The sequence below is a fragment of the Atractosteus spatula genome, chromosome 10 (assembly GCF_055471065.1).
Source record: "Atractosteus spatula isolate fAtrSpa1 chromosome 10, fAtrSpa1.hap1, whole genome shotgun sequence".
Lineage (NCBI taxonomy): Eukaryota > Metazoa > Chordata > Actinopteri > Semionotiformes > Lepisosteidae > Atractosteus > Atractosteus spatula.
In genome coordinates, this window is record NC_142715.1 from 30,311,615 (window position 1) to 30,339,167 (window position 27,553).

General features: G+C 42.2%; 1 protein-coding gene and 1 non-coding gene across 2 annotated transcripts; both read right to left on the reverse strand.

Moving 5' to 3' along the window:
* Positions 1-1,011: 1,011 nt before the first annotated feature.
* Positions 1,012-10,143, reverse strand: LOC148827876 (antigen WC1.1-like). The gene is made up of 12 exons (XM_088926391.1): positions 10,119-10,143; positions 9,951-9,989; positions 9,112-9,426; positions 7,708-8,010; positions 6,949-7,260; positions 5,976-6,119; positions 5,586-5,684; positions 5,221-5,292; positions 4,078-4,164; positions 3,620-3,706; positions 3,372-3,443; positions 1,012-1,181 (listed from the first exon to the last, which is right to left on the reverse strand). Exons 1-12 carry the CDS (start codon positions 10,141-10,143, stop codon positions 1,012-1,014), a joined length of 1,725 nt encoding a protein of 574 aa, XP_088782517.1.
* Positions 10,144-24,188: 14,045 nt separating this feature from the next.
* On the reverse strand, positions 24,189-24,270 carry trnal-uag (transfer RNA leucine (anticodon UAG)). The gene has a single exon. It is a non-coding gene; the product is annotated as a tRNA-Leu (tRNA).
* Positions 24,271-27,553: the final 3,283 nt, after the last annotated feature.

Sequence of the window (27,553 nt, forward strand, 5' to 3'; positions counted from 1 at the left end):
GGCCTCCTAATAATCCCCATCTATGATTTGGCTTCATTACTCTGCTCTCCTTCTCACTGAGAGCTGATGTGTGGTGAGTGTTCTTGTGCACTATGGCTGTGGTTCCACATTGGTGGTGGTGGAGGGGAGTCCCCATTACCTATAAAGTGCTTTGAGTGGAGTGTCCAGAAAAGTGCTATATAAGTACAAGCAATTATTAATTATATTTTTTTACCACAGTCCAAAAACATTCTGATATTATTTTAGCAAGTTAGTTTAAAAAGGCCTGACCCTTTATGATCGTGAGTTTAACAATGTCAGTAATTCCTGTTTATAGTTTTAGCTTTCCTGTGTTCCAGTTATTTAAATCCAGATGCTTTTGTAACTCTCTGTAGCTATACAATTTCTGTAGGTTTTGGATCAGTGATGCTGTACAGTGTCTTCTTGCAGGACCCATGATTTCTCTTGATTTGTAGGGAAATTTAAATAACATTTAGGTTGTATCATGTTGTGTCTATCTTTGTGTACATTGTTTTTTTGTCCTTTGTGTGGATCTACTGATACTTATGATTTGAAACAAACAAGTAACTTTCTTCTTTCTTATGATTTTATCATTGCGAGTGACCAAGGGCTCATTAATTTTTAATGATACCTTTAATGTCATACATTAGAAATGAGCATAACAAAACCAAAGATTATTGCAAAGCAAAACTTTAATAAAACATATTAAAAAATATTCCCATCAAAAGTGGTACATTCAGAACTGTACATCAATCAACAATTTTATTTCCTATATCTGGAACATCAAAAGGTATTAAAAGAAAGGTTGAGCAGAAATGGAATGTTCAAGTCTCAATTTTTCAAAACACAACCTGCAGGACAGTGTGGAAACAGTGGAGTGAAGTGGACTCAGTTCACAGTGTCAGTGTGGAAACAGTGGCGTGAAGTGGACTCAGGTCACAGACAGTCTCAGTGCTCAGAACTGTTGTAAGACTGTGTGACTCTGTTGGTGAAGCTCTTCTGTGTCTAGACCTACAGGAGGAGCTTCTCCCAGACAGCCCTGTCAGTCTCACAGCACCCATCCTCTCCCTGAGACTCGTCCCCAACATCATCGTAGTCAGTCCTGTCAGGGGCAGGGGCTCCTTCTTCAGAGGGCAGTGTGGGCAGGACCCTGTCCACTCCAGGGCCAGCGTGGGGGACACCTGACAGAGAGACACAGACTCATATTTTTACAAATGACTCAGTTATTAACATAATACTGATACAAATAAGTATTATGAAAATGGTGAATATCAGAAATGACTGAGTAGATAAATTAATAATTAAATCATAAAGTCATAATCATAAGCCCCCAACTTGTAAAGATTTTGCCAAATATATTCCCAACAGTTAAATATTTGTTATTAACGACACAACACACACGAAATTACACACAACATAAACATACAGCACACAATTACAAATTTGCTAACAAGGTGTTTTAGACACCTACTTCCTAACCATCCAGAAAATCCTCAAACTGCTACCAAGTTTTCAGCTTTTACAGAACACCTACATAAAAGAAAGAGATAAATCAAACCTTCTAAACCAAAGACATTACAACCTACAGTTAAATCTCTCTTTTTGTGAACCCAATTGCTACAAAATGAATGGGAGCCTATCTCCCTGTTCTAAAGATGCTCCCACTAGCCAAGAGAGGCACTTTTAACCAAGGGATTCTCTAAACAAGAAATTAAAGTTTCTAAAAACAACAGAAAGGCAAGCTCTCTTTATGAGGGTCAAAGACTAAACTCCAATCTGGTCTTTCCAGTTGATATGGACAAGTAGTAGAAGCAAGAAATAGCTCTGTCATTCCTGGACAGTTGATTGACAATCATTTACCCAGAACTTAACTAAACTTTATGGTTGCTTTGATCACTGAATCTCACACCTCAACATCTCAGCAAACATCTCCTTGCTTTGCAGCCCCTAGCCATGTAATGTAATTGGAACTGGAATTGGAATTGGAATTGATGACATTACCCAGGTGTACCTAGATTTTTTAAAACACTTACATAGTCACAATAATAATAATAATAATTGCTTACATTTATATAGCACTTTTCTGCACACTCCACTCAAAGCGCTTTACAGGCAATGGGGACTCCCCTCCACCACCACCAATGTGCAGCATCCACCTGGATGATGCGACGGCAGCCATAGTGCGCCAGAACGCTCACCACACATCAGCGATCAGTGGGGAGGAGAGCAGCATAATTAAGCCAATTTATAGAGGGGGATTGTTAGGAGGCCATGATTGATAAAGGCCGATGGGAAATTTGGCCAGGACGCCAGGGTACACCCCTACTCTTTTCAAGAAACACCCTGGGATTTTTAATGACCACAGAGAGTCAGGACCTCGGTTTTTACGTCTCATCCGAAGGACAGCGCCTGTTTACACTATAGTGTCCCCGTCACTACACTGGGGCGTTAAGACCCACATGAGCCGCAGGGTTAGCACCCCCTGCTGGCCCCACTAACGCCTCTTCCAGCAGCGACCTTCCAGGTACTGACCAGGCTCACACCTGCTTAGCTTCAGTGGGTTGCCAGTTGTGAGTGCAGTGCAGTGAATGGGCATTTTAATTTTCTGTAACAATCAGAAATTATAGCAGTATATTTTGAGAGTACTTGTAGACTTCTAGGAACTAATCAAACATAATAATCTATAGTTTCACACATGTATTCTAACCAAACAATATACAATTTATTGATATAATGATAATTTGCATAACAAAAAATAAGCATAATAGAACATATCTGAGAAGTAATCTGCTTTGATATCAATGGCTATTAGTGGACTAACAGTTATAGTATACAGAATAGATGTTACAATACTGTAGTCAAAAGTGTTTAATAGGATTTTTTTAAATTAAATTGTATCTTTTTGGAAGACTTGATGATTCAGTGTAGAATTCACATATACTTATGAAGTATCAATGCTCTTAAACCACAGTGAGGAAGACCTAGTCATTTCTGAGCCTAGTAATTCTCTCTGCAGTCAGAGAATAGAATTCCTGGTCTTGGGGAATCTAAAGCTTTGCTCTGTCCAGACCTTACTCCCTCATCATTGATCAGCTGCTGATCAATTTAAATCATCTGATTGGCTGGGTGTGTCAGTAGGTGGGTTTCAATGACACTCTGATCTTTGTGATCTAACTTTGTACAATTCAGGTCTCTCCGCCTTTATTGGCTGTTATTGATCCTTGTAGGACATGACAGAGTGAAGCTACCGCTACTGCAAAATGCCTGATTGTCTTGGATGAGAGTGCAACAGAGATGGATTACTGGAGGTTATCTTCCCATCCCTGAACTACCTCACCCACACTGAGCCCCCTGGCTGTAGCCCCCTTTACCTGAAGTGGGGTAACCCTCACTGTCCCCCACATCACTGTATCCAGAGGGTGTCTTATCAGAGTGGAGTCTTCCTGTAAACAGAAGAGCAGGTCAGTAATGTCTCTGTCATTCTGACACAAACTGGCCTCTTCATTTCCAGTTAGTGTTTATTTGCAGATATGAAATTAGGTTGAGACTAATTTCTAATGACAAAGGCTACTGTGGGCTGGTACAGGGGTACTGATGAATCTTATTTATTATAACCCACCTGACACAGTGTCTGGACTCTGGGGCACAGTGATGGCATCATCATAGTATTCTGGACCCTCTTCTTTCACAGAGGACATTAGCTCTCCTGAAGCACACAGAGCAATGTGTCACTGTCACTCATCAGAACACTGACTCATCTAAAGAGCAGGACTGCTGGACCTCGTCAGAACACACTGATTAACTAAACATCACGTTACGACTAAAACACCAGACACTTAAGTACAGGAGATCAGGGACCCTGATTTCCTCTCCTATTCATGTCTGTCATACATTTAAAACTAACCCTAGATTTTGAATTAAGATGTTGAGGGACAACAGGGCAGTGACGTACGGATGTATTTGGACAGAGAGCAGTGATGTGAGCCCTATAATCCAAATGTGCTGTGCAGTGCACAGAATCAGACTCTCTGGGATTGGTGCAGTGTTTCTCTATGGGACTGGACTGAAATAACTCACCTGACAAGGCATCTGGGCTCTGAGGTACAGTTACAGCATCATCATAGTACTCTGGGGCCTCTTCCGTCACAGGGGACATCAGCTGTCCTGAACCACAAAGAGTACAGATTCAGTGACGCATATCAGAGCACTGATTTATCTAGAGCACATGACTGCTGGAGCTCCTCAGAACCCACTGATTAACTGAACATCACATTGGAACTTAAACTCCAGACAAGTACAGGAGATCAGGGAACCTGATTTCTAGTCCTATTCACTTCAGTAAGAAATTTAAAACAATTCTTAAAATTTAAAATAAGATGTTGAAGGACAACAGGGCAGAGAAAGGTTGGTTGTATTTGGACAGAGAGTGATTTGAACACTATGTGCAACTGAAGAGGAGCTGGACACTGGCAGCACAGTGACCCAGACTGAGTGTGCAGGGCAGAGATCACAGAGAGAGAGAGAGAGAGAGAGTCAGAGAGTCAGATTCATGTGACTGGTGCAGAATAACACAGACTCCGTATTCAGAAGCTGAGATCAAAGACATAGTAGAGAGAGTCAGACTCACTGAGATTGGTGCAGAGTTTCCCCATGTGACTAGACTGAAGTAACTGACCTGACAAGGCATCTGGGCTCTGAGCTACAGTTACAGCATCATCATAGTACTCTGGGATCTCTTCTTTCAGAGAGGTTATCGAGTCTCCTGAACCACAGAGAGAGACAGAGAATTTACACTTCCGGACTCAGACTTAGTTTGACCATAGAGCTGCAAAGTTATTGTAAAGTGTGATTTTAAATGTTTTGTGGTGTATAGTTAAGCCAGAACTCTAGGGTCGCTGATTTATCTGATCTGAAAGGCAGTTTTTACAGTATGCTGTTCCCCAGTCTCCTTTTCTATCAAAACCAATGAAAGCAGCACCCTGTTTACCACCCCAGTATTGACCAGCTATAGTTTTGCTCAGCATCTGTGATCTGCCGAGATAAGGCTAGTGTGAGGCAACATTGAAGAGCTGGCTTTATAAGGTATCAAACACATGTGGTTCTATTTGTATAATTCAGGATTTTCTACTTAAGTTCTCTAAATGTCAGCCTGGTTTGGGATGAGAGTGAGTACTGGACCCCCACTCCCACACTGAGCCCCCTGACTCCATCTTCCCTCACCTGGTACTGGGTCTCCCTCACTGTCCTCCACATCGTCATATCCAGAGGGCATCTCATCAGAGAGGAATCTCCCTGTGAACAGGAGGACAGATCAGTAATACCTGCAGTCGGACAGCAGCCTCAGTGTCCTCTACTGGAAGAGAAGCCAGGGTGTGAGTTTGTGTTTATAAGGCAGATCCAGATTCGTGCTGTGTTGATTTTCGTCACTTAGTTTGACACCAGTTGAGAAAAAACCCTACAGGTTTAAAACTAAAAAATACTCTTTTTGTCAGAAACCAGTTGAGTGAGATTTTCTACAAGTGTAAGTCCTCAGATCTTCCTCCGAGGGTGGAGACTAATCACACCTGAAGACTCTCTCCACTCACCTCTCTTGGGGGCGCTGTAGGTTCCCTCTCTGGCCAGTTTGTACTCTATTTCCTCGTAGACGGCATCATGATAGGGGGTGAGTGCTCCCTTAGATAGGGCTGTGTGAGGAAACAGACACTCAGGGTTAACATGCCATGCAGGGAGCAGAGTACAAGATCAAACATTGACTACTAAACCTTCTTTGGACATTAGAGCACCTAAATGTTATGCTTCTGGATTTGCAAATTTCCTGATATCTCCATCTTTAATTGTTGATAATCTTTCTTAAACTTCAAATGGTTTTCTCTACCAGGTTTATTCCTCAAGGGAATTATATAAATATCAGTTCCATGTGAGTGACAGAACTGACCACTAGAGGTCACTATGTGGATGGCGAGTTCCCTCCCTACCTTTCCTCAGCTTCCTATTCTGGATCAGCTGCCCCACTAACAGAGCCAGCATCACGAAGAGCAGAGCCCCCAGCAGCAGGATGACCAGGGGCGAGGTGGACAGGCCTCCCAGTGGCTGTGTCTGGGGTGTTGTCCTGGTTCTGCCTGAGAGAGGGGGAGACAATGGATGAACAGGGATCAGGAGAGGTGCTCTTGGGCTCATATACACTTTGACACATGTCCTGTTCTCCTCCTGTTCCCATATGTGGGTATCATGGCTTCAGGGTGAACCTAAGATTAATGAAGAAAAGTTAAGGATTCCCAATCTAACCCATCAGGACTGTCAGTAAATCAGTGAGGAAAGAGAGGACACTAGCACAAGATCTACACTGGGAATCTAAAAACACTGATCTTCACCCTGAGAGAGGAGAGGAGACACTATAGCAACACTGGGAATCTGAAAAGACTGATCTTCACCCTGAGGGAGGAGAGGAGACACTACAGCTACACTGGGAATCTGAAGAGACACTGATCTTCACCCTGAGGGAGGAGAGGAGACACTACAGCTACACTGGGAATCTGAAGAGACAGAAAGACAGGAGTTATCAATGACAAGGAGGATTTCTGTTCACCTGTAGCTGTTGCTGGACTGGCTGTTGTCTTTGACAAACCTGTAAAAGAGATAGGAGAACTGTCATTATTTTGCCTTTGGTTTTATAGCAAGTTGAATCCAGAGTGGTCTTAATAAAAAGAAAATCTTTACATTTGTTCCTTGAGGTGAAATCTAGGATTGCAGGATGAATGGTGTCTTGTTCGGAATTAAAGCCTAGTGCTGTTCACACACACACAGGGCTACAAAACATCCCAATCTTGTCACTGATGATCTTAGTTGATTCAGTTAGATATTAAGCAGTGATAGAGTATGGGTAACATCAGTCTAACTTTTCCATTGATCTGCTACCTTGTTTATTTACAGTTCTAAGACTCTCCTCACCTGTACAGGTAACCCCTGCATCTTCCTTGTGTCGACAGTCGCTCTGATTCAGTCCAGAGTGACAGCAGTCCCACAGGTGAAGTTCACTGCCTGTGCAGTTCACCTCGTCCAGCCAGATGGCGCCATTTCCTGGTCCGAATGAGGCCTCTATTGCTGCGCTCACTGCGTCCCCACAGCCCAGCTGTCTGCAGACCACCTGGGCATCCTGCAGGTCCCAGGAGTCATCACAGACTGTCCCCCAGGAGCCCTCATACCACAGCTCCACCCGCCCAGAGCAGTTAGTGCCTCCAACCAGGCGCAGAGCCAGGGGGACTGAAAGACAACAGTGAGGTTACTGAGTGTCATTAGATCTGTGACTGTAGACAAAAGCACAGAGGCTACTGAGTGTCTTTAGCTCAATGACTGTAGTAGAGACTAGTGAGGTATTGAATGACTCTGGAAGAGAGCTGTATGGTTACTGTTCCTCAGCTCACAGCTGCAGTGTCTCTGACTGTTTTACACACTGAACTCACCTGGGCAGTGCTGCTGAAGCTGCTGTTCCTGAGGGGCTGGAGTGCTTCTGTCAGCTTTTTTTCTAGGACCTTCAAAGATTAATAATCATATAAAAACATTATTATTATTATAAAATGAATAACAATGACATTGCTTTCATTTTTATACATGCTTGGATATAAATTAATAAGAATTCAGTTTAAAGCTTTTGTCTGTTCTAAATATGGCAAAACACTAATTCACAGAGCATTACTCTTCACCCTGTACCTGAGCAGGTGATGTTAGCCACTTCCCGGTCTGTGCAGTCATTCTGACCCCAGGGGGAGGAGGGACACTGCCGCAGGGTGGAGTCGTGTTTGCAACAGGATATAAAGTCCAGCCATTTCGGATCATGCCTCAGCCTGGAGTTTGTCTCTCTGATGGTGCCCTTGTCTCCACAACCCGGCTGTTTACAGATCACTGCAGCTGTGGTGTCTGTCATGCCGTTGGCACAGATGCTGCCCCAGGTGCCATTGTAGTAAACCTCTGCCTGTCCTGAACATCCTGCAGACAGCCTCAGGAGAGTGTGATCTGTCAAGACAGCAGGGAAAGTCAAAGGAAACAAACACTGACAAGACAGCCCAACGTCTCATTCTGAACTGGTAAGAAACAACCAGCAAACAATGTGGACAGCAACCAGTCTCATTTCCTGTACTAATCCAGTTATAACTGACTCACGTCATGAAATAAGGACAGCTGTACAATCACACAGTTGACATGAAGGTGACAGGACTGTGTGGTTCTGTTCATTCAGAATCTGGACAGTGCATCACACAGAACTTTAAAATCCCATTAAATGATCAGGTTCTGAACCAAAACGTCATTCTGATCAACTTGGCTATTCAGCAGCAGCACAACTAAGAGACTGAGTATGAAAGTAGAACGCATGGCTCAGGGTGAGCGGTGCAGCGCTGTGAGTGGAGAAAACAAGGCTCAGGGTGACATTAACACCAAGTGGTTCATCAGGATCTGACAGGAAGATTCTTTGAACAAATCAAAACAAAACATTTGAGGCAGAAAATCATGAAAGATCATGGCCAAGACAAATACACCCAAACAGACAACAGGTCTAATTGATGTGAGAAGTTTAAAGTTTGGACCCTAGATTTTACTGGAGGACTGAGATGAATTTATCCCCATTCACTAGTGGAGGGGAATTTATCTTGAGTGCCAGAGTTTCTTTCTCTCTTTATTTATTTTCGCTGGGATGTGAATATGTGCATTCCCAGCTGTATCATCAATATAAACACCTGAAGAAGGCTCCACGGCCAAAACGTTGTGTTTTCTCTCTTCTTTTTTTCAGCATGGAATAAACCTATTACTAGTTCCTTTGCAACCTACGCATGCTGACGCAGCTTCCCACCTGAACTCATCAATATAAATATTTATTTTAAAATTAATTCTGCATCCAGCTCATGTACTGTATTTAAGATGTATTTAAGCACTCCAGATGCAAACCATATCCACAATGTGGAATTCCAGTATGTGGATTATTTTATTTAGTTAACTTACTGAACACAAGATTCTCACATCCTCACATGTCAAACATATCTAGGCACTCTAGATGCAAGCCATATCCACAATGTGGGATTAAATAATCTGAATCATTGTAATTTTAATTCTCTCCCCTACCTGAACACAGGATTCTCACATCCTCCTTGTGTCCACAGTCGTGCTGTCCCCACCCTGCTGAGGGACACTCCCACAGAGACGACTCGTTCCCCAGACAGCCCACCTCATCCAGCCAGATGGGACCAGTTCCCTGGCTGAAGGAGGCCATCATTGGGGCACTGAGGGCCGTCCCACACTGGAGCTGCCTGCACACCACCTGAGAGTCTACCAGGTCCCAGGAATCATCACAGACTGTCCCCCAGGAGCTATTATGATAAACCTCCAGCCTCCCAGCACAGTCATCTCCTCCCCCAATCAGCCTGAGGGACAGCTGATCTAGGAGCAGAGAATTAGAGGTCAGGGGTCAGAGGTCAGTGTAGTACTAAGAGATCACCATGACCTGCTGTTACAAGTTGAAGATTATCTCGGCCCACTAGGCACAGCAGATACAGTTCAAGTACAGTGTTTCTTGACTTTTGATTAATTTAATATATACACTTATTGTAACAGACTGTTCATAAGCAGTATATATGTATATATATATTATATTATATATATATATTTAATATATACAGTAAGTTTAATATATTCCACATTGTTCATAAACAGTATACCAGATAAGTTATTTTTTCTGACCCACTGTTGGGCATAGAGACAATAGCTCCACCAGTGTCAAATTGCAGTATTCAGATAGATGTGTTTGCCTTAGATCCCAAAGACCCGAGTGTGTTTGTGACACACAGAAAAAACTGCACACACACAGCTGTTGCCTCACTGACTGATCTGGGATTCCGCTGAACAACAGAGACATCAACACACACTGAGAGCCCTGGAGATACAGAACAGGGGCTAATTCATACCTGGTGTTTTGGAAGAGGGTACAGCTGAAGAAGGGAAGCCTGTGGAACAAACAGAGAGAGAGAAATCAGACTGTGAACCTTGTGTGAGAATAGCAATTTAACACCAGAAATGAAACTACAAATAAAACAGCACTGATGTGATTAAGACAGTCCTCATTCTCTCTTTACCTGCTCCAGGTGAATCTCTGGTCATATTTGAGTCTGTGAAAGAGAAGGAAGCAGCTCATTTCTGTCCACAGGAGTGATGTTTCACCAGTGGAGTGTCAGCTGCGTGTGGGGCTCAGGTGTACATAACATCTGTAAACCTTGACTTTTTTGAGACTCACTTTCTTTTCAGGCTCCTGTTTAATTGGGCTCTATTAATTAAACTAATTAAGCAGGTCAGATGTTAATTACAGGATACTGAGGTACAGAACTTTCTTTAATCTTTTAGAGCCATTAGTGATATCAATATAAATATAAAACTGATTTTTAGTCTTCAGTGTATTTGTGTATCTATCCATCAGAAAGAAAATAACAACCTAATAACACCTTGAGGGAATATTTGAGATAGATATGACATGTTAAAAACACACTCACGTTTTAAGGAATATGTGTTTTCATCTTTGCATCTCTTACATAACTGGCAGTGTGTAACAGAGCAGATATTCAATCATGAAAACAGTGTGCTTCTGTGTGTAAGCAGAGGGAGTGTCACTGTGTTTTAAACACACGATTCTCACCAGAGCAGATGACTCCTGCGTCCTGTCCATGAGAGCACCCTGCTCTGCCCCATGAAGAGACAGCGCAGTGTGAGAGACGACTCTCATTGCCCTGGCACTCAAACACATCAGCCCATACTGGTCCACTATCCTGTCCAAACCTGGCCTGTCCTGGTGCTGCTACAGCCTCCCCACAGCCCAGCTGCTGGCAGAGAGCCCTGGCATCTGTCAGGTCCCAGTACAGGTCACACACTGTCCCCCAGTCCTTGAAGAACCACTGTAACTCCACTCGGCCAGAGCAGGAGTCAGAGCCGTTCGCCAGCCTGAACCCTGTGTATCCTGCAGATAGGAGAGAACTTCAACAGCATGACACCAGGCCACAAGAAATACAACAAAATAAAGTACCAATACAGTGAAAAAAAACTAGCATATCCAGTATATAGTGACTGAGAAACCAAATGCTGGCACATAATAAGAACAGATATTGTGATGCCATAAGGGATTGGTTCCTCAAAAGGTGCTACTTTCCCTGGGGACTTATCTTTCCAAGTTTTCCCCATACGTAAGATAACGATGTGCAGCTCATAGGAGACAATTAGCACCCTGCTCTAGGCCACATAAAACCAAGAAGGACTTGGAGAAGACAAAAAAATTCCACAATAATTGCCTCAGCCTGGCACATATTGAAATAAAGTATCAATAAATTGTCCCCATGATGAAGGTTTTTACTTACATTTTTCATCTCTACAATTCCAGTCTTAGGCCCGAAGAATAGCGTTTGATATTCCTGTAACAGCCCTTCACAGGCTGTTTACCTTACTTTTCCGAGCTTCATCGGTGAGCAGCTTTGTTACAATTGAAAAAACTACCTACTACCTGCTACAGATGCAGCCATTCAAAATGGGTGGGGTATTTTGCGGCATACCCCGGTGGACGTGTCGCGGTATCACGCGGTGTCATGCAGTATCACGTGGTTAATCACGTCATTTGACGTCATGCCGGAAACTATCCGGCGTCACCTTGTAAAACCGCCAGGGGGAGCTTAACCTCTCATGTACAGCATTTGAGCTTTTAATTTTGAACTGTGTATTAAAGCATGTTAATCATCAGTCATTAAAATGTTGGTATATTTTATGAAAGCAAGATTGCTCAGTTGGACAAAAGTACACAACCTACCTTTATCAGAAATATTTATGCATCAAAGCCTTTACCGAAGATATTACTAATGGTATTAATAATGAATGACTTTGGACAAGCTGTATACTCAAAGTATAATTTCTTTAGCACATTTGTACAAGCACTTGGAATCTGTCCAAGCCCTACTTTGTCAGGCATTTTGTTTTACTTCAACGGGCATAAAAACTCCCTTGCTTTTAACAGGGCGTTTCATAATTTCTAACTACGAAAATGATTTAAAATGCGACACTTATCATTCAACTAGAGCTCAAAATATCACAAGGATCCTCAAGAGCACAGCAAAGACTGTATTAAAAGATACTTGTATGAGATACATGAGAATCCAGGCTTTTTTTATCAATGCTTTCTTTTCCGTATCCCAGATTTTATGGAACCACTTCAGAAGGGTGTCAGCCAGTCAGATTCCAGGAATCGGTACTTTAAAGGAAAAATACACACCGGTATTCCATTTCTCCGTAACGATTTTAAGCATCGAAGTATTTAACTAGCATGTGAAATAGCGTGTGAAAAAGTGGTAGTTTTAAGCTTTTCTGCTAATATAATATGGAATCGCGTATCTAAAGAATTTAATAACAATATGATTATAGTCGTGTACTGCGACAGGGCTGTGTAGGGCTGTTTCGCCTCTCTCTTCATGGGACTTCCCTTGTAGCTTACTGGTCTATGTACCTGCTTACCAACTCCTGGGTTGTGTGTTCAAATCCAGCTGGTGCTGGACTTCTCTTTTAACAAACATTTCTTCGAAAAAATAGAATAGCGATATTATGGACAATCAATTGACTTTTATATTTCAAAATATCACAACATGATCGATTCTAAGTCATTTTTGATAACAATGAATAGTCACCTTCTTCCCTTCTGACAACGGTCCCTGCTTCTGCTTCCTGCTTCTATTGTGTGTGTGTGTAATAGAGTAAATTTTTATAGAGAAATGGAGGCTGGACAGTATGCGATACAATATAAACATTTATATTGATTTAAATCGTGTTTTGATTTAAATCGCAAAAGCATGTTTAATTATATGTGTTTTTTTAATCATAATCAGGGTAATGCAACATAAATTGATACAGTATCTCTGTCTTCTAGGTATCTTAATAAACTTTCAGCATAGCTTTCTACCCATTTAGATTTATATTTCTTGGGATTTTGGGATCAAACGTGGAAGGATTAGATTGTAATCGTTTTTATTTTTCAAATACGTTTTAGAAAAGTGTAATCTATACCTGCCAAGACTGTACGCCTTCCTAAACCCCGCCTTTCACTAGTGTCCTGCTCTTCCCCGCGCACCCCAGCTGGGCACTCTTCGGCCTGTGCCCGGGATGAATGTATATTTTGATATTTACACCCGGCGCGGCACCGAGGGAGCGTCTGCATTTATAACTTAGTTTTTAAAATTAGTCAAGCAATATGAAGCATCTCCTTTTACTTTTAAGTCCCTTAAATAAATTGAGCACAGCTTTCTCACCACTTAAGATTACTTTTTGATACTATCCTTACATAAAGCAGAAACTTTCCGATGACATACGGTACAAGTGGAAAGATTACAGATTTTAATCGTCTTTAATTTTGTTACGTTATACGTTTTAGGAACGTTTCATCTAAACAAACACCACAAAACTATTCTCGATTGTATTTCTGAATGTTATGTTACACCTACAGTAGTTCACTGCTTTAAATACATCGAATTAAGAATGTTATGTGTAGCACTTTAGATCTTTTTTTCTGAACCAGGGAAAATCTGATCATGTTTCTCTATAACAATTGTAGCGGCGAGGCTTAATAATAAGGCAGAATTAAGTGTTTCTGAGCTTCCCAAATGAGGCCCCATTTCTCTGTTCATCTCTGTGGTGCAGCCACAGAGAGACCATTAGTGCAGGGTGATTTAAGGTCCTAGGACAGCTCCCAAAGGGGGATGCACTTAGCTAAGTCTGGCTATCATGATCAATGGTCATCCATTGGCGCCTATCTGTCTAGGGAGTGCCAGTTGGACATCTGGACTGCATTACTAAGTGTCAGGAGTAAGTGACTCATATCTCACCTTGATCAACCAATCAGGGACTGGTAGGGCCGAGTAACCCACGTGGGACTCTGATGCCCATGGAACTTTCAGCCAATCAACGAGCTGAAGTTCCTCCAGGTAAAAACAGGCAACACAGAGATTCAGATTCAGATTCGGGAGATTCAGTAAGATTCAGGAGTGGACTTCTTTGGACTGTTCTAAAGGGAATTCAAAGGAGAATTCCAGGGCAGGACGGCCCAGGAGCAGAAGGCTCCCAAGGGCAGGACATTCTCGCAGCGCGCCTCCTGACCATCCTGAGACTCAGCCCGGACAACCACGGAATGGCCAGTGTTTCCGAGTGCCAGAACTTTCCTTTGTTCTAAGAGTCTAGAGCGGAGGTTGCCAGAGAGTAACCAAAGGATCCACCCGAGGTTAGCAACAGCAGCAGGCCTCGTGAACAGGTCGGAACTGTGGACAGCTGAATCATTATTCAGAACTAGCGCTTCATCAGGAACGAACCGGTCCTCTTCCTGACCTGCTGGGACCCACAGTCATCTTTTCTCCTGTGCACAAACTTTGCTAGTTAAAGCCAACACTAACTAGCCGGTCAGTGAGCATCAGCAGCGCACCGTCGCAAGCCGCACAGCACAGCCTGGCACACAGCCAGAGAGCGCGGATTGGACAGCAACAGCCTGCAACTGTTTCTTTGTGCCCGCAGGAGATCTGAATCCCCAAAGATTGGATGAGTATTCAACTTCAATGCATTACAGCTCGAGAATTCAATTGTTATCCCAACCAGTTGATATCAATTTAATTCCTAAGAGTTATGTACTTGTTTTGAGTATCTAATGTAGAAGTTATAACCAAGTTCATTTACGAAACAGTCTTAATGAATGATATACTGAACGTATGTCCTCTTGATATGTGTAACACTTCGTAACTGATTGAATATATACCTTTTGTATTCTGATAACCCTCTCGATAAGATCTGTTAGGTTTATATGCATATTCTATGTATTAATAAATGTATCCTCGTGTATTAGTACCTGTGTGTGTGCGTTGTTTGAGTTATGTCGCATGGTTGGATTCTAAAGCCATCGCAAGAATCAACTTTGTGATTTACTGCTACAATTAATAATTGTCTCAGTAAATGCCCAAACCCTACAGAACTGGTGCCTTCAGAGAGCCACTATGATTACATATTTGGCGTCCCTGGACCGGCGTGGCAAGACTGAAATGAATCAACCAAGCGGAATAATTCATATAAAACGCCGCGGGTTTCATACACGATAATACAGTGTGCTGAAAGCCGAAAGAAAAAGTTCCCCTTGCTCTTTAAGCAGTGCTTGATTGTTTTGTGATCTGTTGCAATCTACCGGGTTGATTGCATATTTGATCTTGTGGTTTTCTGTGGTAAAACTGTGATTTCGTACTTAAAAGTATTACTCTTTAATTTTAACGATGGTTGCTAAAAGGTCTGAATTCGAGTCGCTATTAAGCACTCTCTCTAGCAGCGACAAGTCTGACCACGATCTCTTCCATATCTCCGTCAGCGGAGAAGCTAGAAGAATAAATCTCCATTCTCTGAGAGAGCTAGCGAAGGACATAGAGAGATTTGACCCCGCAGTGTCAGAGAATAATATCGAGAGTTATATTCAAGACCTCAGGTATAACCTGCAGTACCTGCCAAACGCCACAGAACAGGAGAAAGTGTTTCTGGTCAGGAAAACTACCAGCAGAGCTGTACATGACTGGATGGCTAGGCAAATGAAAGAAGTCTGTAATGACTTTGAACAGCTTTGTCATGCACTTATCGAAGAATACAGTGCGTTTATTGACCCGACTGCCGCGATAGCCGCCGCTCTTAACATTAAGCACGAGAGAGCAGAGTCCCCTCGCGAATATTACGAGAGACTTAGACGAACTTATTTTGCAGGGCGAAATGATGAGGGTTGCGAAGAGAACATACATTTCAAGGGTTTATTCATTGCAAATCTCCACCCATCAGTCAGAAAGATGATCTTAATGCATACAGATGCACAGACCATGAAAATGACTGATATTAAGAGATTCGTGCAGAAAGCCTGGGAGTATGATGTCCAAAGTCGCTCTGAGCAAAAAGCTGCTAAAGCGACTGTGTTCGCCGTCAGAGCCAGCAGGGTTAATTCCCTCCTGCTCGAAGGAGCACAGGCTCCTGAGCTGGCTAAGCCCCGTTCCAAAGCATGCACACAGGACCGCACCCAGCGTCCTAAGTGCCATGAGAACACCGGGGGAGGGAAAGGGCTAGAAAAGGCTGAACAAAAGGATTCAGTAGCCGCCCGCCTGGCCAGGCTTGAACAAGCTTTATTAGGACAGGGACAACCGCTCCCCAAGGTTGCCGGAAGCGTGAATGAGCTGATACTCTCCACTGGAGGAGGCGGAGACCCGCCCCCTCCCACTCCCTCAGTCTATCTGATTGAGCGGAAGGGTTCCTGCCTGGATGAGGTCAGCCACTCCCAAGCGAGTGGTGACTCCACCCCTGAAGTCACAGAGCAGGCAGTAAAACACAGAGGAAAAGCAGGAAGCTTTTACCTCAAGGCTGCCATGGGAGATGTCTTACACAGTGAGACACTGATTGACACTGAGGTTGAAAGGTGTTTGATGTCACACGTGTAGCGGCGAGGCTTAATAATAAGGCAGAATTAAGTGTTTCTGAGCTTCCCAAATGAGGCCCCATTTCTCTGTTCATCTCTGTGGAGCAGCCACAGAGAGACCATTAGTGCAGGGTGATTTAAGGTTTCCTAGGACAGCTCCCAAAGGGGGATGCACTTAGCTAAGTCTGGCTATCATGATCAATGGTCATCCACTGGCGCCTATCAGTCTAGGGAGTGCCGGATGGACATCTGGACTGCATTACTAAGTGTCAGGACTAAGTGACTCATATCTCACCTTGATCAACCAATCAGGGACTGGTAGGGCTGAGTAACCCACGTGGGACTCTGATGCCCATGGAACTTTCAGCCAATCAACGAGCTGAAGTTCCTCCAGGTAAAAACAGGCAACACAGAGATTCAGATTCAGATTCGGGAGATTCAGTAAGATTCAGGAGTGGACTTCTTTGGACTGTTCTAAAGGGAATTCAAAGGAGAATTCCAGGGCAGGACGGCCCAGGAGCAGAAGGCTCCCAAGGGCAGGACATTCTCGCAGCGCGCCTCCTGACCATCCTGAGACTCAGCCCGGACAACCACGGAATGGCCAGTGTGTCCGAGTGCCAGAACTTTCCTTTGTTCTAAGAGTCTAGAGCGGAGGTTGCCAGAGAGTAACCAAAGGATCCACCCGAGGTTAGCAACAGCAGCAGGCCTCGTGAACAGGTCGGAACTGTGGACAGCTGAATCATTATTCAGAACTAGCGCTTCATCAGGAACGAACCGGTCCTCTTCCTGACCTGCTGGGACCCACAGTCATCTTTTCTCCTGTGCACAAACTTTGCTAGTTAAAGCCAACACTAACTAGCCGGTCAGTGAGCATCAGCAGCGCACCGTCGCAAGCCGCACAGCACAGCCTGGCACACAGCTAGAGAGCGCGGATTGGACAGCAACAGCCTGCAACTGTTTCTTTAAGCCCGCAGGAGATCTGAATCCCCAGAGATTGGATGAGTATTCAACTTCAATGCATTACAGCTCGAGAATTCAATTGCTATCCCAACCAGTTGATATCAATTTAATTCCTAAGAGATATGTACTTGTTTTGAGTATCTAATGTAGAAGTTATAACCAAGTTCATTTATGAAACGGTCTTAATGAATGATATACTGAACGTATGTCCTCTTGATATGTGTAACACTTCGTAACTGATTGAATATATACCTTTTGTATTCTGATAACCCTCTCGATAAGATCTGTTAGGTTTACATGCATATTCTATGTATTAATAAATGTATCCTCGTGTATTAGTACCTGTGTGTGTGCGTTGTTTGAGTTATGTCGCATGGTTGGATTCTAAGGCCATCAATAGAATCAACTTTGTGATTTACTGCTACAATTAATAATTGTCTCAGTAAATGCCCAAACCCTACAGAACTGGTGCCTTCAGAGAGCCACTATGATTACATATTTGGCGTCCCTGAACGGCTATGAAACACTACACACCTCAAAGCGTTGCAAGGCTAGAATCAGAGATAAATCAGATATATTTAGATAAATATAGTACTAAAAATAAGATACACTCTACAGACATTCACAACGGCGACTGTCAGAAGATAGGACACAGCGGCTCAGGCACCCGCTGAATAGAAAAGGGGCACTTTAATGTTCTGTATGGCTAATACTAAAGCCAATACTAATATTCAATACTTTAATATTCTTTTCTGTATGTTTAACAATAGTGGGTACTGGCCTAATTCGTCCCTGCTCCCGTTGTTAGGTGTTAATGTGTTGTTAAGTGTGAATTTGTACCTGTTTCCCTGAGGTCTGGCTTTTTTTCTGGAAAACCATAACTCTGGTCTTGTCCAGATTGACTGTCGGCGCCCAGGTCTGACAGTGCTGCTCCAGCAGTGCCAGGTTCTGGTGCAGCCTCTGTTCTGTGGGCCACAGCGGGACCAGGTCGTCTGCAAAGAGCAGGAACTCGATTTCCATAATTAATGCAGATCAGTAAATCAAGGGACAAAGCAACTATTGCGCCCGGGTCCTCAATGGGCTTTGACGTGCTAATGCGTTGGTTTAACAGTCCGGGTGTGGCAAGCCTCTAATGTCTCCCGACTTCGGCAAAAGGCACCGCCTTTCATTGGAAGACAATGAACATTCTAGCCGTACATGTGAATATAGCATAAAAACACCAAGGGATTGGGTGAGCTCCCATCACAAAAAAAACTGCGAACCTGCACTACAGCGACCACAGTACAGTATGGAGACCAAGACCTTTTACGGGAAGAGACGGGGTGCTTCTGCCGCCCCAGCTTCCAAAGAGCGAAGGGTAAGCAAATACAGCAGACTTCATCTGAAATACGTGATTACAGTGCATATTACAAGGTATTATTGCCGTTTTGAATTTTAAATTCAATTATAATTATTTCTTCGTAGCCTGTTCTTCAAGAAAACACCGCACGGGTGAAACGATCTTCGAAATCTACCACCAGGACAGTAAAAAAGAAAGCGGTAAGATGGAAAAAAAGAAAAGCTTATTTAGACGTCTGTTCCGCGACTGATGAATACTACTGTGTGACTTTATTTCTTACATGAAATATGATATTTTGCCACAGGCCGTGGGTCTCTGCTCTCGGCCACTGGCCAGGGTGCCAACCTGTAGAAGCAGCACCTGTGTGGAGACATTTCTGCAGCAGCGGGAGCAGTACGATGCATTACTGGGGAGGATTGGGAGGCTAGAGACACTCCTGAAAATGCAGAGGAAGGAGACAGTATGTTCCAGCAGTCAAACAGTTGAGCAGCTGTCTCCTGAAAAGTGCCTCTCCCCGCCGCGCAGGTTGCAATGCCTGGCGGAAGCTCTGCCCCCCGCAGAGCACACACCTCCTCAGGACACTCCATCCCGGCCTCTCCGCTCACCACCGCGCAGGAATTTGTTGATGCTGTCCCCGCCGTCTATCTCCCCCCAGGAAGCACAGCGGAATTCACAGACGCCAGTGGGATGAATAATTCTCCCAGATGTCCAACTGTTACCCATCACCCAGGAGATGGAGGGGGGGTTGTACTTGCAGTGCATCGGCATAGACGGGAAAGCAAGAGCCGACCGCTACGCCGCCCTCGTGTTTCGAAATCTTGTGACTTTTGAAATTTACTGGGGGTGGACCACGTCTGTAAATTTCGATGGGTCCAGAGGCAAAAGTGCCTTGCCTTGCAATCTCCGGGAAACCATTAGTAGCATGGTGAATCGGAGATTCTCAACCCTTACTGCGTGCGACTGGAAAAGAATTCGTGATCGGATCAACGAAATGCTTCGTAGAAGGAGGCTCTCTTTTCCTCTAGTCTAACAGTCTGTCCACAAACAAAACATTCCTGTTAGACAAGAGGAATTGAAAAAAAACTATTTTGTCAATGGAAACCGGTGTGTGTGTCTCTCTCTGCTGGATGTCCCTCTCACTCTCTGCTGAATGAATAAAAGCATTTTATTAAAAACGCGTTTGCGTTTGTCTGGTATTTACTTTGGTCCCTTTTAACTGTTTTTCGATCTACTGTATTGCTTTGAGATGCCACTTTTAAAGGTGATATGTAAAATAAAGTTTTTTATTATTGTTATAGAGAAACATGATCAGATTTTCCCTGGTTCAGAAAAAAAGATCTAAAGTGCTACACATAACTTTCTTAATTCGATGTATTTATAGCAGTGAACTACTGTAGGTGTGACATAACATTCAAAAATACAATCGAGAATAGTTTTGTGGTGTTTGTTTAGATGAAACGTTCCTAAAACGTATAACGTAACAAAATTAAAGACGATTAAAATCTGTAATCTTTCCACTTGTACTGTATGTCATCGGAAAGTTTCTGCTTTGTGTAAGGATGGTATCAAAAAGCAATCTTAAGTGGTGAGAAAGCTGTGCTCAATGTATTTAAGGGACTTAAAAGTAAAAGGAGATGCTTCATATTGCTTGACTAATTTTAAAAACTAAGTTATAAATGCAGATGCTCCCTCGGTGCCGCGCCGGGTGTAAATATCAAAATATACATTCGTCCCGGGCAGAGGCCGAAGAGTGCCCGGCTGGGGTGCCTGGGGAAGAGCAGGACAGGAGTGAAAGGCGAGGTTTAGGAAGGCGTACAGTCTGGGCAGGTATAGATTACACTTTTCTAAAACGTATTTGAAAAATAAAAACGATTACAATCTAATCCTTCCACGTTTGATCCCAAAATCCCAAGAAATATAAATCTAAACGGGTAGAAAGCTATGCTGAAAGTTTATTAAGATACTTAGAAGACAAAGATACTGTATCAATTTATGTTGCATTAGCCTGATTATGATAAAAAAACACATATAATTAAACACGCGTTTGAGATTTAAATCAAAACACGATTTAAATCAATATAAATGTTTATATTGTAACGCATACTGTCCAGCCTCCATTTCTCTATAAAAATTTACTCTATTACAGACACACACACAATAGAAGCAGGAAGCAGAAGCAGGGACCGTTGTCACAAGGGAAGAAGGTGACTATTCATTGTTACCAAAAATGACTTAGAATCGATCATGTTGTGATATTTTGAAATAAAAAAGTCAATTGATTTTCCATAATATCGCTATTCTATTTTTTCGAAGAAATGTTTGTTAAAAGAAAAGTCCAGCATCAGCTGGATTTGAACACACAACCCAGGAGTTGGTAATCAGGCACGCAGACCAGTAGGCTACAAGGGAAGTCACAAGAAAAGAGAGGTGAAACAGCACTACACAGCCCTGTCGCAGCACATGAATATAATCATATCGTTATTAAATTCTTTAGATACGCGATTCCATATTATATTAGCAGAAAAGCTTAAAACTACCACTTTTTCACACGCTATTTCACATGCTAGTTAAATACTTCGATGCTTAAAATCGTTACGGAGAAATGGAATACCGGTGTGTATTTTTCCTTTAAAGTACCGATTCCTGGAATCTGACTGGCTGACACCCTTCTGAAGTGGTTCCATAAAATCTGGTATACGGAAAAGAAAGCGTTGATAAAAAAGCCTGGATTCACATGTATCTCATACAAGTATCTTTTAATACAGTCTTTGCTGTGCTCTTGAGGATCCTTGTGACATTTTGAGCTCTAGTTGAATGATAAGTGTCGCATTTTAAATCATTTTCGTAGCTAGAAATTATGAAACGCCCTGTTAAAAGCAAGGGAGTTTTTATGCCCGTTGAAGTAAAACAAAATGCCTGACAAAGTATGGCTTGGACAGATTCCAAGTGCTTGTACAAATGTGCTAAAGAAATTATACTTTGAGTACACAGCTTGTCCAGAGTCATTCATTATTAATACTATTAGTAATATCTTCGGTAAAGCCTTGGATGCATAAATATTTCTGATAAAGGTAGGTTGTGTACTTTTGTCCAACTGAGCAATCTTGCTTTCATAAAATATACCAACATTTTAATGACTGATAATTAACATGCTGTAATACACAGTTCAAAATTAAAAGCTCAAATGTTGTACATGAGAGGTTAAGCTCCCCCTGGCGGTTTTACAAGGTGACACTGGATAGTTTCCGGCATGACGTCAAATGACGTGATTAACCACGTGATACTGCGTGACACCGCGTGATACCGCGACACGCCCACCGGGGTATGCCGCAAAATACCCCACCCATTTTGAATGGCTGCATCTGTATGTTCACTAAACACAATCCACCCTTCACGAAGAATGCCTGCAGTTTCCCACTTTCGTGTTTCTTCTACTACAAAGTAAATTCATGGGAATGAAGAAATAAGGAAGGGAAAATAATCGCATCGAAGCTTCCAGAGACTGGGCAAAATGAGTAATTTATTTTTATATCCAGTCACATGGGCGATGGTGGTTGATTCTTCAACAAGGGGGTACGTTTTTCTACCTCCTTACTCGACTGTCTTTCAATTATGTTTTCTTTGAAACCTTTTTTCATCTTTTAAGTGCTTGTGATTAAATTACGCATAGAAATACAGCAGTACAGTTGATGTTCATGGACCGATGCACACAACTCCAGTGATAAAGCCCTGTCTGTAAATATTGTAGAAGAACGTTAAAGGGCGAAACAACGCTCCAACCACGGGAATGGTAACAAGAAGGATCGTGTTCTTATTTAATATGTGCTTTTGAATTGCCTTCTCAATAAACACAGGCTTTAGAGATGGACAAATAATTTACAGTGGTGTTTGTAAACAAAGATGGAACATGTTATTTCTATACCAGGAAGAAAGGAGCAGACTCTTAAACTTTAAGAGACAGAAACAACACCTCATCACAGCTAACACTAATTAAAACAACATCACAACAGAAGAGTGAAACCTTGAGTGAATCAAATTAGTTTTCATTGGTCGTCTGTGTCTTCATAACTTTGTACTGTAGGTGAGAGAGAGGATTGCGAAAATGTGCGGGTGCTTCTTAGAAGTGTGTTGGTAGTACAGATGACTTCCAAAAAATTGCCAGGTTTTAATCCCAGCCAGTGCATCCCCAAACCTTTTCAAGATAATCTGTTATCCGGTAGCACATCTCCTGAAACTAACATTCGAGGTAGGAAGTGTGCTCTTAAACACCAAAACACTCAAAAAGGAAGAAGCAGATCTCTGTACACAAGACAGTAGTGCGATATTAGGATTTCTCAGTTCTTGACGGATTCAGGCTCCTTCTCAGAGGTCCTTGCTCACCAAATAACTTTACATCTGAGGAAGAGCACCACGGAAAAAAACCCAACTCAACAAGCGAGCGCGTTGGTTGCTCTTGCTCTTAATGCAAGGAGCTGTTTTTTTTTCCCTCTCAATAATCATTATTAACCAAAAACAGCAGCACAGGTAGGTCGCATTTGTGATTATGTCACTTCTCTGCTTCAGCAAGGTCAATAAAAGACTCTGAAAGTAGTAAAGCAAAACTGAACTCAAAATCATATTAGGAATTCTGAGCGATATATCCAACAAGAACGTTGAAATCTTTGAATATCATCTCTCTATATATTTCGCTGCTTTTTACCCAGAGTAAAACTATTGGATTGAAGGAATCCTAACCGCTGGGTTAAAATGTATAGTTGTTATTTGGAGAAATCTGTAAACTCGTGATCTTATATGTTTTAAAAGACAGCACAGGAAAAAACGACAGTGCTGATTATTTTCCGGAGACGGAGCACTGATGACCTATCCGAGCTAATTGATAAAGCCCACCCAGTGGATACTCTAGCAGAACGTCAAAAAACATTCACCTTTGTATCCAAGGAAACCACAGGAACAACATCAAGAAGCACAATCAATTCCCCTTTTAAATCTTTCCTGTAAGGTATGCTATGTGAAATCATGAAGTTAATCCTCTGATCTCTTTTGATCACGAACAAAGTATTTCTGATGGAGCGCTATGTTCAAAGATTTAATAAGCTTTACCCCTGCCAACGATTCGGCGTGAAGAATTAAAAGTTTCACAGACAAAAGCAGCTCACCACCACAGCCAATATTACAGTAAATGTACTTGCCGGTACACTATCATCTGCACTCCCTCAAATGTAATCTCGGCAGATGTTGTTCCCTACATAAAGCTGAACGTGCCAAAGAGAATTTCTGTTGAGAAAACAAAATATTTTTTCTGCCTTGATGTTAAGCCTGTCTTTTAGAAAGTCTATCTCTAAACACCTCCTGCAGCCTAACAAAAAGCGCTTTTACTGATCGTATTGCAGGTCTTAAAACATTAACATTTGGCAGCGGTGGGATTCGAACCCACGCCCCCAAAGAGACTGGAGCCTAAATCCAGCGCCTTAGACCGCTCGGCCACGCTACCTTCCTCCATATCCATCTTCCTCACATTACTGGCTTGGAAAATGCCAGGGACTTCAGCTCTTGTCATCGGATCTAATGATATCATGACATGTGGAAGTGACTGCACCTTCAACTTCCGAGATGCTTTCAATAGCACAAACGCTACTTTCACCGGCACAAACATAGCAATAACGAAGGAGGTGGGTTTCATCCTTTGTGCTGTTTGTAGGGGCGCAACTCTACGGTGATCTATTGACTTGAAGAGCAAAAATCAAAATCCTCTGCTACCACTGTTGCTTTTTTCATAGTTTCTTCAAATCCTTCATTTGAACGTAGATTTTGAAGGATATTGATGATAACACCACATAAATTGTGGTTTTCTTGTGATCGCCAATTTTATTCAAATACCAGCCTTTTTTATAGTTCCTTGCGTGTTTCACAAGGTATAATAGCCCCCTCGCATCCTCAGCTAACATATTTTAAAATTACAATAGATTATACATGTTTAATCAGACAATTATCAGATTATACATGTAAGCATGCATGTTTACATTTATATCAAAGTTAAAGTAAATATACCAGAATACATACGGTGCTAACCCAATAATTCTTGTCAGGTTCTCCAACAAATCTGCGTTGTTATTTTAACATGTTTCAGCTGAGGGTGCAACAGGAGTATAAATGAATTTTCCCGCCAGCCATTCAAAGACCAAATTCCATGAGTGAACATTATTTTCTCAGACGTTGCCGGCATTGGACTTTGCCGGTGGTATTGAATTATGTCCACAACTGTTGTAGTAGTTCCTTTTTGAAGTTCGACACGTGCAAAGCACTCGTAATATCATAGGTGTTAAAGTTCGCTGAGTCTATTCGAGTCATGGTGTGTATCCCTGCCTATCATTGGGAGACGGGTAGCTTTCTTACACTCAGATTCCAATCTTCAATGCTTTGTGTGAGAGCTTACATAACTTTCATTTTCTCACATTTTCTGACGACTGTTCCAAAGGGGCACCCTGTCAATTCCGAATACTTTTCAAAAATCTGCCTGCATGTTTGATTATTGTCATTTCATTTAGAAAAAGTTCAATATTGATCATAACTAAAGAAAATAATGATCACGAACAAAACAGGGATAAAGATGCGAGTCGATCTTGAATTACAGCTGGGTGACACGGGCTTCTGTTCTGATATTGTGGTACGAGAAACAGGAGGAATCGCCAATCTCCTATAGAACATGAGTTGAATCAGGAGACATTTCGTATACTCTTGCATATGTCAATGCCTGACCTACATCGTAAAACTAAATTAAAAACTAACATTAAGTTGTCAGAGACATTCATTTATATACAAACAAGAGACAGACCAAGTAATAATTCTACATTAGTTCAGGTGGGTAAACCTGAACTAACTAATAAACCTATTAATAATTCTACATTAATGTGTCCTACACTGATCAGACTAATTGACATGGTCTGATTCAGAGCCTGTGCAGTTCGTGCTAATTACAACAAGGACAGTTCTGATCCCTCATCACCGAACTGAGCACAAGTTCAGCTATTCTCCAGTTTTGTTACGCATGGTTTTTCATTGCAATTGAGTTCAGAGCTGGAGCTGATCTCCAGACAGTACAGTGTTTTGGGTAAGTTGTCGAAATTCGCATGAGGCTGCAGACAACTTACCCAAAGTGTTTTCTATAGCTTTCAGGTGCAGTTCATTTATATAAAAGAATGTAAGTGGTATAAACTCAACAAGCCAGACGGCAGTCGAACCTATAATTTTCTGACGCGAGGCCTGACGCGTTATTCATTACGTCACTGACCCTGCTATTGTAGGGCTAAAAAAACACGTTTTCTACATTTTTGTCTGTTTAAAAATCACTCTAAAAAAGACAAAGGGTTTGTGTGTCGCGCTAAAATTCCGCTTCATTTCGAACGCAAATAAAAACCGTTTTGTTCCAAGAAATCATACATTTGTCACATTCTTCATACTATACTTCTCTCTTGTATTAGTAAAGCATTTTGATTTAAACTGAACAATATATGAAAGGTTTCATCTATACACTTACACATAGTAAGTATACGAATAAATACTCGGAAGAAGCCGCAGCTCAGGTATTAGAGAGATTTAAAATCAGATCGGAGGATTTAGAGTCCAGAGTGCAAACCAACAGCTGACACGGGTCTTTTATAGAACCGTTTTGATTTCCTCTACTTTGTCCCCGTGACGTGATTGTCCTGCTCGCAGCCGAGCCCGACACACGTCTGGTTTTTGTCGCTGGGCGCACACCCTGCGGTCCATGCGGGTCCTAATACCCCAGTACAATGACGGGGACACTAAACTGTAAACAGGTGCCGTCCTTCGGCTGAGACGTAAAACCGAGGTCCTGACTCTCTGTGATCATTCAGGAGAATGGTGGTGGTGGAGGGGAGTCCCCATTACCTGTAAAGCGCATTGAGTGGAGTATCCAGAACAGCGCTATATAAGTGTAAGCAATAATGATTATTATAATTATAATGTAAAATGCAATAAAAAAATCAAACTTTGATTCAAAATAGATTAATGTAAAAACTGATAAAGCTAATGCTTTTTTCAGGGCTATATCTACTTTTTTTTTAAAAAGCGATGTCTGTCGCGATTGTGAGAGTTAGAGAATGTGTTCCAGCGGGTGCCTTCATATCATGAGCGTCATTCTCGCCCGTAGCTGCGAGAAGGTTAAAAGCGCACAAGTGATCTGTAGACGATGTTCGGGGAAGAAATAATTCTGTTTTCAGCACAGGGAGTGAAAATGAGCTCAGCCCGGCTCCCAGCAGAATCCATTCTGGTTTGGTTACTGTTAGACTGTGCGTCTGAGGCTCTTTGGATCACAACGTAAAAAAAACAATTGCTCACATCGTGTGACTTCCACGACAGGAAGGAAAGATATCACTTTAAAAAATCAGAACTGAAGATTTGGATCCTGGGCCTCAACTTAAAAATAAACAGAGTTTAACGACAGGAAATTGATTCCAGTTGTCAGATCACGTATACGCATACCTTAGCTTTGTGCAACAACCTGAAACTTTCAGGTACCATAAATAATATTATTGCTAAACATATGCCATTCTAATCTGCAAGCGACCAGAATATAGAATACAAATTTTTGTATAAAAATGCATTAAGTCCTGTTCTACACCTGCATGCTTTGGAAGCACTGGCCTACCTGTATCAAAATATCAGATTGTGTTTCTGCAACATTTTGTGCATAGTACGCCATTTTATCTAAAAGAGTCACAACGAGGGCTTTACATGCAGTCTGGGGTATTTTC

What these genes read in the sequence shown, in the direction of transcription:
- LOC148827876 (XM_088926391.1), bottom strand. Translation starts at nt 10,143, where the DNA reads ATGACCAGAGATTCACCTGGAGCAG. An exon ending in CAGAGATTCACCTGGAGCAG is followed by an intron (nt 9,990 to 10,118) that starts GTAAAGAGAGAA and finishes TTTGTTCCACAG; the next exon opens with GCTTCCCTTCTTCAGCTGTA. An exon ending in TGCAGGGGTTACCTGTACAG is followed by an intron (nt 6,120 to 6,948) that starts GTGAGGAGAGTC and finishes CCCCTCTCTCAG; the next exon opens with GCAGAACCAGGACAACACCC.